General features: G+C 35.9%; 1 protein-coding gene across 11 annotated transcripts in view; it reads left to right on the plus strand.

Annotated features, from left to right (window-relative positions):
- Positions 1-14965, plus strand: part of rbfox3b (RNA binding fox-1 homolog 3b) — a 307431-nt gene that overhangs the window by 89004 nt on the left and 203462 nt on the right. For 6 of the 11 annotated variants that reach the window (XR_009269999.1, XM_058769581.1, XM_058769579.1 and 3 more), the window contains exon 1: positions 7875-8626. The exons of 1 other annotated variant lie outside the window; for it this stretch is intronic. Coding sequence is in view for 9 of the 10 variants with exons in the window: in XM_058769581.1 (XP_058625564.1) it covers positions 8497-8626 (130 nt within the window). In the remaining variant the exon portion in view is untranslated. Of the gene's footprint in view, positions 1-7032; positions 7713-7874; positions 8627-14965 lie in introns of those variants that run through there. 4 more of the 11 variants (XM_058769578.1, XM_058769580.1, XM_058769577.1 and 1 more) reach the window with 4 other exon arrangements.

The raw sequence follows: 14965 nt of genomic DNA on the forward strand, positions 1-14965 counted from the left end.
TTTTGAAGAATGTTGACGATAGACATGGAATTCCAATTATTATTATTTTTTCCCTATACTATGCACGTCAATGGCTACCGTCAGCTGTTTGGTCACCAACAGTCTTCAAAATATCACTTTTTGTGTTCAACAGAAAGAAGAAAGTCATACAGGTTTGGAACAAGAGGAGGTTGAATAAATGATAAAATTGTCATTTTTGGGTTAACTATCCCTCTAAATATAATAACCATGCTATTATAATCAGTCGTTTAATCAAATGCCATGTCCATTATTAATATTGCATGTGAAGTTGTTGCCATGCAGATTGATGCATATCCAGTCACTTATGAAGGTCTCTGTCAATAGGATGCTGTCTTAGGATGTAGCTTCCTATGTAGACAGCAGGCAGCTGACTCGATTCAGAACAGATCCAGTATCTCTTCCTCTTGCTGCTCATTTCTGCTTCTCGTTGGAAGAGTTTGAACACACTGAGTTTTTTTCTTCTCCGACAGACTCGAAACTTGTTTGAGTTGGTCTAATGATCTGCATGTCTAATTTAGACACAGCCATGAAAGTTCCAGGCTTCTTCTCTTTTCTTCGCGAGCTAATGAGTTTAGCTCCCTGGACGGATATGCAGTTTTAATTGACAACTGGCAGGCAGATTGTGAACGAATCACTAAAAAAACCACGTTCGTTTCACTCGAAGCAGCAGCATTATGCAACAACCTGAGGTAATATAAGAAAACTTGTGAGGGGAAAGATGCTTGAATGATAAAGTTTATGAGTTAGAAGACGAATGAGTCTGTCTGTGTGAGAGAGAGAGAAGATCTGGACCTTCATAACATCATGTCTAAATACTTTCATGTACTGCCGGCGCTGATGTTCACAGTCATGCCATGACATATCACTTCTACATTAAAACTAGAAACAAGAACAAGACTGCAAACTGATAACATCCAGGGGTGAATAGAGTAAACAGCTCTATCTGAAACAAAAGGAAAGCCCTGTAAAGCCTGACATATGAAATGATAAACAGAATTTTATTTTTAATTGACCAGTTTATTGACCTACAAAAAAGGGCATAAATCAATCAGTAAATAAAAGTTTGCATGTGTTTTGTAAAGTCTGGCATATGAAATAACAGTCAGAAAAATCTATTTTAATGGAACCGTTTATTAAATCCTTAAGAATGAATGAATGAATGAATCAGTCAATCAATAAAACGTTTTTTTGTGTTTTGTAAAACCTGGCATATGAATAATAGTCAGAAAAATCGATTTTAATGGAACAGTTTATTAAATCCTTAAGAATTAATGAATTAATGATTGATTGAATCAATGAACGAACAATTGAATCAATGAATGAATCCAATCAATCAGTAAAACGTTTTTTGTGTTTTGTAAAACCTGGCATATGAATAATAGTCAGAAAAATCTATTTTGTAAAAATGAACAGTGTATTGAACATTTTTATACAGTCAATAAAAAATAAAAAAGTTTGCATGTGCTTGTAAAGCCTGACATAAAATCATAGTCAGAAAACTGAATCCATGGATGGATGGATGGATCCAGTAAGAGTTTATCTTAAAATATTATAACAATATCAGTTATTCTTACGTTTACTTGATAAAAATCAGTACATATTTCACAGCATTAAACACACATGAAGCACGAGCTGAAGCTGGACTTTTGTATAATTTACTAAAAGGTCTTTTACTTGCTAAAAAAGTCTGAACTATCAGTCAGATGACAGAAGGCATGTAGTTAAGTAGTAGGCTTTCTAGAGTTATAAAGAGAAGTTGAGCACACTTTGATCATGTCAAAGTGCCGGTTCTGGCGTCTGGATGGCAGTAGACTCAACATCGTATTAAAATGCCTGCAGAATTCACCATATTCATGCTCCGGTCACTCACGGTCTGACCTCTGGACATCAGGAGTGCTGTTAGTATTCTGATGACCCTCGACTGACACAGAGCTCTGCTTACAGGCCCGAAGAGTCGCGCTCACGCCGTCACGATCGACTTTCCTGCTCGTCTGGTTAGAAAGACAAGCTCGCCGTCAGCTTTGTTATTTCTGAATCCATCAGGTCTTCCGTGACTACAGGCTCCCAACCTTTCTTCAGCCAGACCCCTATGAGCTAAATCATTTAACTCTGGATATTTTAGCCAATATTATCTTTTCAAAAGATAAAATTAATGGAGGTTGAAAATCGCCGCTGTTTAAAGGTCATTTCAATTGCAAATAGCACCATTTAACAGCAGCTTTAACACCAATTTGTAATTGATCTATATCTATCTAGCTATCTGATTTATGATTTTGTGAATTTTCATTACTTTTTTCATGGTTTGAGATTGATAAGATGAAATGCTATAAAACAAAGCTCACTGATAAAAATGATTCATTGAGTGGTTGCAATCAATTTATTTTAGCTACATTTAAATAAACTAATTTATTTGACTAACTTTCAACATGTTTTTAGTTTATAAATGTAGCTAAAATGAATTGTTTGCAACCACTTACCTTAAAAAAAATTAGTATAATTTAATAATTTTAAACTGGCTTGGATCTGGTACGGTAACTTGGATCCTTTTTTCTGTACATTTATGACTGTTTTGATAACCTATCCAGTTGATAATGATGATCAATCAGTCAATAAATACACTAAATAGCACTCAATTAAAGTGGAAATATCTTGATTTACAGTTGTTTTGGCTTGTTTTGTTTAAATTTAAGTCATTTTAGGCCCCTTGGAAGTTTTCTAAGGACCTCTAGTTGAGAACCACTGATTAATACAATATTTTACTGTTAATTTAACATATTTACGATCAAGCAGATTTCATGTATGTGGATGGGGAGTTTTAGACTTATCCGTAATAGCCTACATGAATATTGATATCAATGTTCTTTGAGTCTTTATTATCTCGTTGTTGAAAAACAATGTACAGCAACAAAGCATACAAAACACAAAGTTGCTAATGGCTGTTTCTGGTCAGAGGATATTGCTCTGTTTGATTTGTTTATGTAATTTTTGGTGGGAAATGTTTCAGTTTTATACACAGATAAGCACATTCAGAATCAGCCGGCCTAATTGTACCTCAGAGTGCTAATAAATACACGCATGAATAATGAGCAGAGTCATGAATAATGCAAACGCTGAGCAGGACAGAACTGGCTGACACTCAAAACTCCCTAAAATTACAGGATGAGAGCGGACAGCCCCGTTCGTCCAGAAACAGTCCAATTCTGTGGAAATAGATTGAGCTGGATGAATCTCACCCGCTGTGTCAGGAGCATGATGAGAAACCAAATGATGGTGCAGAAAATCTCTGAGTCATGTATGCCTGAATAAAGGGATCACATCATGGGAAACATGATTTTTCATGATCTCTTGAAATATAACAAGGTTGATTTGTAGACATAATGTAACTTTCCAAGTGCAGAACTGCACAGTCCATCCAGAACATCTGCTAAAACATCAAAAATGACTCGTCTTCAACTACAAGCAATTTTGTGTTATAGCATTTGATTTTTATTCAACTTGATACAAATGTACCCCCCCCCCCACCCATTTTATTATATGAAAGTCACAGTAAAGTTGCCTAAAACATTTTTTTCATGCCGTCATTTATTTGCACTTCATTTCAAATGCCTTATTTTGTATATTTTATCATTGTCCCAAACTCAGACTTTCAATTTTAGGCTATGCAAATCTATCATTAAATATTATTACATTCATAAAACTAAGATGATTTAGGCAAAGGGTGAACAAAGTAATAATTTTAATATCTCTTTGTGCATTTTCAGCTACTTATTGTGTGAAAACGACTGTCCCACAGCTGTGGAATAATTTACAACACACCAAACAATTTTGCTTTAAGTAAAATGTTATTAAAAGTTGTGGTTGATTTATAGGCTATGTTTTGATTTAATTAAAAGTGTGTTTGGTTACCAAGGAATTGGTACCAATTGCCAGTGAATCACATGTGTGAAGAAAAGTTAAATTAAGATAAATATCACCTAAATATCAAGATAAATACTCTTTATACTTACATACTCTTATTTATTGTGCATGATTTCAAGATACATACAATTCTAGCTATGAAATTAGCGTTCGCTAAGATAGAGGCCTGACCTGATTAATGATAGTACATGGTGTTTAGACAAATTAACATAACAGAGGTCATTTATATATGGAAATATTTGAGATACAACAGCAAAAACAGCCTGTTATCTTGTAAAGATCAGAGAGAACACTCTTAAAAATAAAGGTGCTTAAAAGGTTCTTCACAGGGATGCCATAGAAGAACCATTTTTGAATCATTCAGTCAAAGAACCATCTCTTTCTTACCTTTTTATGATACCTTTCAGATGTTAAAGGTTTTTTATGGAACCATTTAGACAAAAAAGGTTATTCTATGGCATCGTGAAGCACCTTTATTTTTAAGAGGGAAGGTGGTAGTGAAAAACTAATTACGACTTTGTTGGTAGCTAATGCTGACTTGCATTATAAGTGGACTTTAGGGAAAAAATGAAATGATAAAAATAGTCAGTAGCTTCATTGAAACATTTTATTGAGCATTCTTTGTATTTTAGATGTTTTGCAGCACTTTTAGCTGCTCTTTAACCTCTGGTATGGCTTACGTCACCATGGGTCGGACTCATTAGGACGCTTCGTCACGCAGAAGCGCAACGTGCGCCGCGGAAGAGGCTAGATCAGAAGTTCAGACGAGTCTTTGGTGTGTGTAATTTCAGCTGCTCCGGCGGTACACAAATAAACAAGCAGGGAGTGTTGTAAAAAACAGATTTAATTAGCTTGTTAAGATGGGTTTGTGAGCGCGCGAGCGCCCGCTTTCACTCGCGTTTCCCGTCCAATCACTCTGGCTTTGATGCGACTCACACAGCGAAAGAATGAAGAATAAGAGAGGGAAGATAATATAAATGAGATGAGATGATGTGTAAAGGTGAAATTGGGACATGTGTTTGGGTTCATGAAGCTGTAAAATAAATAATTAAATAAACACACGATTAAAGGTAGGAAGGTGATTTGGTTCAAAAACATTTTTTATTATGCTGGTTGAAAGTCTCTTCACAGATAGAAATCACTAAGGTCGTCTAAATTTATTTATGTGTGTTTATATCATCTGTGGAAGGTGTAGGACCATAAAATGTTCGTCCAATCAAAATGTTCGGTCCGAACATTACTATAGGTTGTTCTGCTTGCCTGTCAAATATGTATTTGTATATCGCTGCGCACCCTGTTTGCGTATGTCACAGTTTATAGGTTCACTGACTCATTCTCGCTCTGTGTGTGTGTGTGTGTGTGTGTGTGTGTGAGGGGGATGGGCGTGTCTGTGATTGCTGCTGACGGGTTGATCAGCGCCAGCTGTAGCTCATCAGCTCTGCTATTTAAGACCTGTGCTATCTGTCCTGTGTTGTCAGATCATTTGGTGTTCCCGCTGTGTTCGAGTTTCCTTGTTCCTGTTCTTCGTCTCCTTTGGATTTTTTCCGAATGTTCCCGGGAGATACACGGCTGCCCATTTGCGTCCCTGCACTGCCAAGAGTGACTTTTATTCTGCACATGCTTCATTTGACTCTTGCCTTCTGTCTTGCTTGGACTCTCTCTAATAAATTGTTATATTTCACATTCGCTACTTAATCCTCTTTTGATGTCGTGACAGCGTAGACATGATACGTCATCAGTGCGTTCCAGTGGTAATGAAAGGTTCTACACTGTAAAAAGTGATAAGCTGACTTAACTTAAAAAAAATTAGGAAGCCTCTGCCTTAAAATTTTTGAGTAAATGATAGTTTATTGAATTGTCAAGTTCACTTAATGTTTTTTTTTAAATTATGTACTTAATAATTTTAAGGCAATGGGTTTCCTCAATTTTTTTAAGTCATCTTTCACTTTTTACAGTGTAATATTACACACTTTGTACTGTAATGTTTTCTCAGTGGTGAATGAGACATGAGGTAATTTGACAGCATTGAAGCTCTCTCATCGTGTCGCTGCTTAGCCTCTGCTCTGCCTGAGCGTGTTCCTGTGTTTTGAGGAGGTGTGGCTTTGGACAGTGATTTGCAGGGAGGGTGGGATCTTATGCTTTTAAAGCTGGCTTGCTATCGCTAGCCTTCCCGAAATCACCTACCCTACCTTTAAATGGGCCATATTTGCAGCTTTGTAGCATCTTTAAACGTTGACCGAGGTGGGTTTTAATGCCATTATTCCCTTGTGTCACGTGATCCGTGAGAAATCATTCTAATATGCAGGTTTTCTGCTTAACATTTTTTATTATTATCATTGCTGCAATGTGCTGCTTCATATTTTTGTGAAAACCTACACCGTAAAAAAAATTCCGTAAAAATTTACGGTAAAAAAATGGCAGCTGTGGTTGCCAGAATTCTACCGTAAAATATACGGTAGCAACATTTTAGGTTTTAACTTAAATTTACAGTTAAATTCTGTAATTTCATTAACTGATATAATGTTAATATACCAACCTATTGAAGTACTGAAATCTGTTTTGTACCTTTGAAATACACTGATAACCACCAAATGCAGGTGGTGATGAGAGTCACATGATGAACCAAAGCCCATCACAAGCAGCTTTTAAATAATAACATATATAGAAGGTGCACAGTGTCATTCACACAAGCACTAAACACCATCATGGTGAGACTCATTAAACTGAAATATGCAATAAACATTAATTTAACAACATTAGATGTAACATACAACCCTAATAAACAAAACTAAGAAGAAACCTAGTTATTTCAAAGAAAAAACATCAAATTCAAACAATATTTGAAATGCAACGCAGGGAATTCCGGGAACGTCAATTTACATTTTTTCCGTGTAAATTTTACATTCTTTTTCACTTCCAAAAGTGGTATTTCACCGTATAATTGTCTGAAATGTCTATTACAGTTTTTCACCGTATATATTAGGGGAACGTACCGTTAACTATTTAACAGGTTTTTACCGTAGCTTTTTCAGTTTTTTACCGTTAAAATCACGGTCATTTTTTCGAGTGTACATTTTTGTCCAGGATTCTTTGATGAATGGAATGTTCAAAAGAACATATTTATTTAGAATACTTTTGGACAATTTAAAGCATCCTTGATGAATAAAATTATGGATTTATTTCTAAGACTAACTAACTATAAGTATTGCTTTCTTCCTCAATTTGATCTTTTCCACAATATACTGTTGCTACATGTTTCTATAATGTTCTGGAAGGAAATTTAAAGTGCAGCACAGTTCATCAAATGGCGTTTTCCATGCTATTACCTCTTAAACTGATGCTTTTAAGTGACCCGCGACTAGTAGTAGCCTACAGCATCATGATGTGATCTTCTTCAGTTATAATTATCATCCAGCCTACTTTTCCCGCGTCGCTTCTGTCAGCGCTGGCTTCAGGTGTGCTATTTCCAGCCATTAGGATAATCAAACCGAAATCCGCCTCCTGCTCTCGAACACACACTTTTTTCAGCGCTCGCCTGCCCTGTTAATGTTCCGTTTTTAAAGCCTGTCATTTACGTTAACTGGTATGTTAACTGCCACCAGCGCGCGGGAACCGGTAACCGTGGTGAGGTTGTCATGGCTGCGGGGCTGGTTGTCTGTGCTAAGGTCAAAGCTCAGAGTAAAGTTATGTTTTTATCGTTTATTCAGCTGTGGGGATGAACTGGAGTCAACGGAGACACTTGAGTTCTCCAACGCTCATTTATTGTGCCTCAGGTAAGGAAAGGTAATAAGTTTCCATAGAAACTTGATACACCTTATTATGTTTAACATGTAGGCTATGTTTTATAACATTCAGAAACAGTATTTGAAATTAGTAAGGATTAATACGGATCCAAAAAAAAAAAAAAAAAAAACTGATATAAAAATTACGTTTTTTTCCCTTCTTTTTAACACTGTGTTGGCAACACATATGTGCACACGCTGTTTAACTTTACATGCGGTTCGTGTTTAAAGAGGCCTGACAAAGTAGGCTTGTTTATTCACATGATGTAAACTAGTGTAGCCTACATGTCAAAATCGCCATGTATAAAGGACTGAAGTCTGTCAGGTAATTGTAATGAAAGAGCTCAGGCAATCTTCCGTTTTATTCCTCCTGGTCAGAGGCTTCCGTACAGGAAGTAGTTTATAAAGTTGCGTTTCAAAGTTTATTTAAACTTTGAATGAACGTTTAGTATTGCAAAGCAGAAAAAAATATTTGCATAAGTTGTAACATGTCACTTTGTCAAAACTAGGCAATGAAAAGCTTGCGAGATCTGCAACTAGCCTATTAAACGATCTTGGTAGAACATGGAAATGCCGGTGTTGTGCCAAATTCTGACCCCCCTAGTATTGGTAGGTTTAGGAGGAGTTTGGATTAGGCCAAAAGGGGGTAATAAATTGGCAGGGGTCTAAAATGGGCACAACACCTGCCTGGGAATCGATTCCAAAAACAGTTGATTCCTCTTCGTTTTCGGTTCAGTAGAGCTGCTGGTCAATTTGCTTCTTGATCGCTGGGCAAATGCTCCACAAGGATTTGTTTGTGTGTGTGTGTGTGTGTGTGTGTGTTAATTGGAGCTTTTATTTTGAAGGGCGGGAGGATGTGACAGATGTTGGCGTAGCGTGTAAATTGCTGTCAGGTGAGCGACCAGGTAAGTTTGGTTGTTCATTCTGTTAAGGAGGCATGCTGATGCTTCATCGCTGTGTTTTGGCTTCATATGTTTGTTGTGCTTTTTCTTTGGTGCTTTAAATCTTTCATATGATAGAAAGAGAAATGTAGGAGGAGAGCTTTGTATTCATTAGTGTGGGTTGATTCACTGACACACAAACAGGCAGTTTCTCTTTGCTCTTTGTTTTTTTCAGAATGGATCAAGTCACAATGCAAAGTTTCCTTCTATATTATAGTTCTTGATGTATAGGCCTTGTTTCCCTTTTTTTGAACAAACAAAAATACATTCTTTACAGATATTTACATATTTTGTACACATGCATTTTTACAAAAAAAAAAAAAAAAAAGAAGAAATCCAGCACACTATCCGTTCTTGCAAATGTATCAAAAATACAACATTTCAGTCCTATGACCTTCACATTGTGAAGGAGTAAATCTATTTTTGATACATTTGCAAGTATGGGTATGTGGGATTTATTATCTTTTGTTTTGATGTTGGACCTGTTTTTTGGTTGCATATTTAATATTTTGTATGTAGGCTAACTTATATTTGACTTATCAAATTAAAATAACTTAAAATTATATAATATCAAATTCTAAACAAAAAGTGAAGTATTTCATTGTTTTATTATTATTTTATTCTACTGTGTTTGAGGCCCACAGTTTGAGAACCACTGGCCTGAGAAATCCAGTGTCGTTTATCTCGTAACAGTCAGAGATGCACAGAAGAGCCTGTGGAGGTCGATCTCTCTCTCTGTGTGTGTGAGAGATGCAGCAGCTCACAAACCCTCTTCTGCTGTTGGTTTTATAATGCTGTAAAATCAGTTCTTTATATACTGCAGCAGTTGTTTAAAAGCATCTGAAGATTTGTTGCAGTTGTTTTCTTCTATTTTTTAATCAGAAACATATTGTCTAGATTAAATAATGCTGCTATTCCCGGTGCCAGAAGCAGCGATTTATAGTCCAGTTTGAAGCTGAAGCGTGAGTGAATGTGTTTTCTGTTTGGCGATGTGAAAACACGTTTATCTCCTTCATCCTCTGAACAGGCAGAGGAACATTTGTAAGATAACCAGCGTGCTTCTACGATAAAGTTTAATGAGTTTTTTCAGCTCAGGTGGGACCTGAAGCTTCTGGTGTTCATGTGTCAGTAAGCGCAGGTCGTCCACAGATGCTAAAGATCCATCTGCAGGACTCTGGAGAAGATAAGAGCAATGCTAGGCCGTCTGAGATAATGCTGTGCTTTTAATCTTTGCGGAAAGGACTCGGATATAAGTATATGTATTTATCAAGTAAAAGGACGCACACTTTATAAAACACCCACCACATGAATCCAAGTGAGAACTTTCTGATTGTCGTGTGATATGCATCCGTACAGCTCTTTTCTGAGGTATATTGAAATGTGCAGTATGTGAATTTTATTGTATGGATGGATTGGAATTTGCTTGATAAATTGTGTCCCACAATGCAATGCTTATTGTTAGCATCTTCTTGTGTGATCACCTCCCAAAATGTTGCATATTATTGTTTGAGTTGTTTATCTTGTATGCTGCATAAATTGCTTTGGATAAAAGTGTTGGTCAAATGCATGAATGCAGGTGTTGCATTTCCTGTCATGAAAATTGTGTACACTGTAAAAAGTGCTAAGTTGACTTAACTTAAAAAAATTGAAGAAACTCAATCTAACTTAACTTAAGAAAATTGAGGTTTCCTCAATTTTTTTTAAGTTGTCAACTTAGCACTTTTTACAGTGTAATTTCACCCCAAAATCAGAAGATCGAAGTAAGAAATAAATTGTTTTGCTTAAAGCCTATTTTTAAACCCATTGAGTTTTAAATGAAATGAAATGAAATGAAATGAAATGAAATGAAATGAAATTAAATTAAATTAAATTAAATTAAATTATTTTTTTCTTCATGTTTGAATAATCTTTTTCTATTTTATCAGCAAAAATAGATTTAAAATGTCCTTTTTTGGGGGGGATTTTAACCAATACTCACCATGAAAATAGCCTTGCTCCACTACCTTTAAAACCCCCTAAGATTTGTTTTTTTCTTTTAATTTGATTTGCTTATTCATGTTAGCAAAAAAAAAAAAAAAAAGACTTGTGTATATAGAGTTTTTACTGTACATTTTATCCTAGTTCAATCTTTCTCACCATAAAACAGCCACAGAGTCTAACTTTTCAACTAAATCAACTAACTTTTGGCAGCTGATAACACAAGGAGTCAAAAAGTAGATTAGTAGTTAAAATCATTCATATTTCTTTTGGTACCATCACACTTGAAATGGAAAGTAAAGTTGAGCACATTGCATTGTAGGATATAGCCATTATTTTCATGACAGTGAAGCACATTACCTTCCAGTTCTGACTGTACTGTGTACTGTGAGGGTAATAGAGTAATGTTGGAGTGTCCTGTTCGTCACACGTTTGTGTAATTACGTGAATCATCGGCCAGCAGCTGCTGCCGCTTGACGCTCGGGTGTAGACACATGGCAGACCAACAGCAGGAACGAGTTCACCGGTGAGATTTAACCTGTGAATTCACACAGATTCCTGGAATGATGATGATACAAGGTTTGCGCTGCAAGCTTCAGCTTTACTGTCTCCAGGGGTCTGGACTGACAGAACAGAGTTTACTTGTATACGCTTCATGACTCGTAAAACTTCACTGTAATCTCTACGCCCAGATTTTTTAAAAAAAGTCTGCATTTATTCAATAGTCTTTCATGCATGGTGTCATTGGTTGCCATTACACAACATGTAATATTTTTGTTGCATTAACCGAAACTGAACAGATTTCTAGTTCTCGGCATCCGTTGCATTGGAGAAAATATTAAGACTAAGGCCCAGTTTCACAGACAGGGCTTAGACTAAACCAGGATTAGGCCATAGTTCAATTAGGACATTTAAGTAATTTTTATAAACATGCTTAGAAAAAAAAAAAAAACAACATTACTGGTGTGCATCTTGAGACAAAACAAAGGCACTGATATATTGTAAGATCAGTCAGTGCAAGTTCATTTCAGTTGAAACAGCTAAGACTTACATTTTAGTCTAGAACTAGGTTTAAGCCTTGTCTGTGAAACCGGGGGTATGTCTTTTTATACATTTTGAGTAAAGGGAAAGATTTGTTAGTGGCTAAAGTTCAGTTTCTTCGGGAGTTTCAATTGTGTTGTAGTTTTTGTGGTTACCATTTGAAATTGAATCTCACTAAACTGTGATCAGTTTCACTTTTCACTACAATTCGCACAGTTTAAGTTCAGATAAATCTGTCGTGAAGCTGTATGGAAATGTGTGTCATAATTTTATTAACTCACACCAGTTAACTGTTTTTGGGAGCAGTCACATTTAGCAAAACATCTCCTTTTGTAGTTGTAAACAAATTTGAGCGCATTTTCAAAGAAAATACTATTTCAGTGTTTCTACTTCAAAATTTGACATTTAATGTGTTACTTGTAATTTATTTGTAACTGTTTGTGGAATTTACTGCAATTTCTGAGTGGAAATAGTTTTTTTTAAGGGCAGAAGAAAGTCATACATGTGTAAAGTGCTGTAAATAATAATAAATGAGTTCAATCCAGGTGCAAGACAGCCTTTTTTATTTTTGTGCATATTTAAAGACTCACTTTTTCGTTTTGCGTATAGTGCACACTTTACACAATCATAGATTTTTCACTGTATTGAAAGTCCTAAAACTCAAATTTGCAAGTTTTAAGTGCTTTCAAGACAGGCTCTCACATCCCACCAGTTGCAGTCTTTACTCCGTTTCACTGACTAAAAAGTTTGCATACTTGATGACTTTTTTATGTTTTTAAAATGATCATGGTGTTTGTGACTAGTAACAGTTTCTGCAGTCTCATAAGTGCACATGCTGGGAGCTGCTGCGATCTCAGGCTTTTTGATGCAAAAACATTTAACTTTGTCTTGTGTGCTTCATTTAACCTTTTTAAAGGAGTAGTCCAAAAGATTTGATCAAATTTAACATCATTTGCTAACAAATGGATCCTCTGCAGTGAATGGGTGCCGTCAGAATGAGAGTCCAAACAGCTGATAAAAACATCACAATAATCCACATGACTCCAGTCCATCAGTTAATGTCTTGTAAAGTGAAAAGCTGTGTGTTTGTAAGAAACAAATCTATTAAGATGTTTTTAACTTCAAACTGTTGCTTCTGTCTGGTACATAATCCATAATAACACTTCCTCCAGTGAAAAAGTCCATCTCCTGTTGTCTCTCACTTCAAAATCCACCCACAGGTTTGTTTAGATCTGTTTTTTGGCTTGTAAATGGTGCTTGATCTATGCAGATTCTCATTCAGCTGAGACAAGTTTTTCTCTGGAGAAAGCAATATTATAGATGAAGGACTCTTATTTTAGCTTGACACAACAGTCTGAAGTTAGAAACGTCTTGATTGATTTGATGTCTACTTTCGCTTCTCAAGATGTTAATTGCTGGACTGGAGTGTTGTGGATTTCTTGTGAATTATTGTGATGTTTTGTGGGCTCTCATTCTGACGGCACCCATTCACTGCAGATTTAATGTTAAATTTCTCCAAATCTGATGTAGAAAAAACAAGCAAGCAAATTGTCATTTTTGGGTGAACTATTTCTCCAATTATGTGCGAGATTTGAACAGGCTGTGTTTGTGACTCCGTTGCCGTAATGTAAACAATCAGCGACGGAGTGTGTGAGAATGCTGACGCTAATGAAATACGAGTTGGATGCTCTAGTGGTCTTAAATTATTCATAATGGCTCAGTCTGTGTGTCCAGGTCAATGGACGGAGTAACGTGTGTGTGTCTCTGATGAAACCCGTCTCTGCTCACAGTCTTCATTTGTTCATCACTCTTGTGTTTCATGCTCTGTCGCAGGACTTGCGTGCTAAATATATCCCTGCCTTTGCGTCTATATATCTGTTTTTCTGGCTCTCGGCGGGTCTGACAGCTGTTTCCTGTATGGTGTGTGTGTCGCGATCAATGAACTGGTCACCTGTGGCGATCTGTGACAGGAAACACAGCAGAGAGCGGGAGGAAGATGGAAACGAAGGCAAAAAGACTGAAGTGTTTGTGTTAACCGAAAATATATGGTTATGTAAAAAACACTTATGGATAATCTGCAGTGTGTTCAGATAAAGTATCTGCTCCGTTGCGTCTAATGCTTTAGAAACATTCCCACAGTAAAGGGATTAGAACACAGACTAAAATGACTCCTTGATGAGATTTTAATTAATCTTTTTGTTTTTGTTTTCCAGCAAAAATCTCAAAAACCTTGAAACAAGATAAAGATGAGATAAGCAGGCTATAAAGCAACTATAATCAAATCTTTTTATTGTTTCACACCGTGTACACGAGTGCACCAGCGGTGAAATCCTTAGGTGCAAGACTCTGTAACATGGCAGTATAGACAATACACTTAAAATATACATTAAGTCGTTAGGGTATATTTGTAGCAATAGCCAAAAATACATTGTATGGGTCAAAATGATCAATTTTTTTTTATGCCAAAAATCATTAGGATATTAAGTAAAGATCATGTTTCCATGAAGATATTTTGTAAATTTCTTACCGTAAATGTATCAAAACTCCATCTTTGATTAGTAATATGCATTGTTAAGAACTTCATTTGGACAACTTTAAAGGCGATTTTTCTCAATATTTCAATTTTTTTTTTTTTTGGCACACTCAGATTCCAGATTTTCAAATAGTTGTATCTCGGCTTTGAAAATTAGTGAGGTCCGGGGGTGGGGAATGTTAAATAATTGTGCTATAATGACCCCTACAAATACAACTCATTATATACACTATAAACACTTTACAAGAGAGAGACATGAAGATGTTTATGAAAGATGTTTTCTCTGTTTTGGAGGCATGATCATTTTTAAATCATACCCTATATTGCATCAAAATTTGTTAATACTTAGTGGTGGATAATTTTATCAGCTGTTTATACTTCATGCAACAATACGTATTACTGTTGTAGATTTTATTAATAACCATTGCTATATAGCTGATTACATTGTCTAGTGCTCTTATGTTTTTAGCATAATTTGTGAAAATTAACTACTGTACGAACCCCCGGTTTAACAGACAGTACTTAAGCTAGTCCCAGACTAAAATGCATGTTTGAGCTGTCTCAACTGAAAATATCTTGCTCTGACATATCTTAAAATATGTCAGTGTCATTGTTCTGTGTCAAGATACACACCTTAATGTTTTCTTCTAAGGCATTTTTGTAAAAGTTGCTTAAATATATTAATTTAACTAAGGCCTAGTCCTGGCTTAAGCTAAGCCCCGTTTGTGAAACCGGGCCTAAATGACATAGCA

This window comes from Onychostoma macrolepis, chromosome 03, assembly GCF_012432095.1.
Source record: "Onychostoma macrolepis isolate SWU-2019 chromosome 03, ASM1243209v1, whole genome shotgun sequence".
NCBI lineage: Eukaryota > Metazoa > Chordata > Actinopteri > Cypriniformes > Cyprinidae > Onychostoma > Onychostoma macrolepis.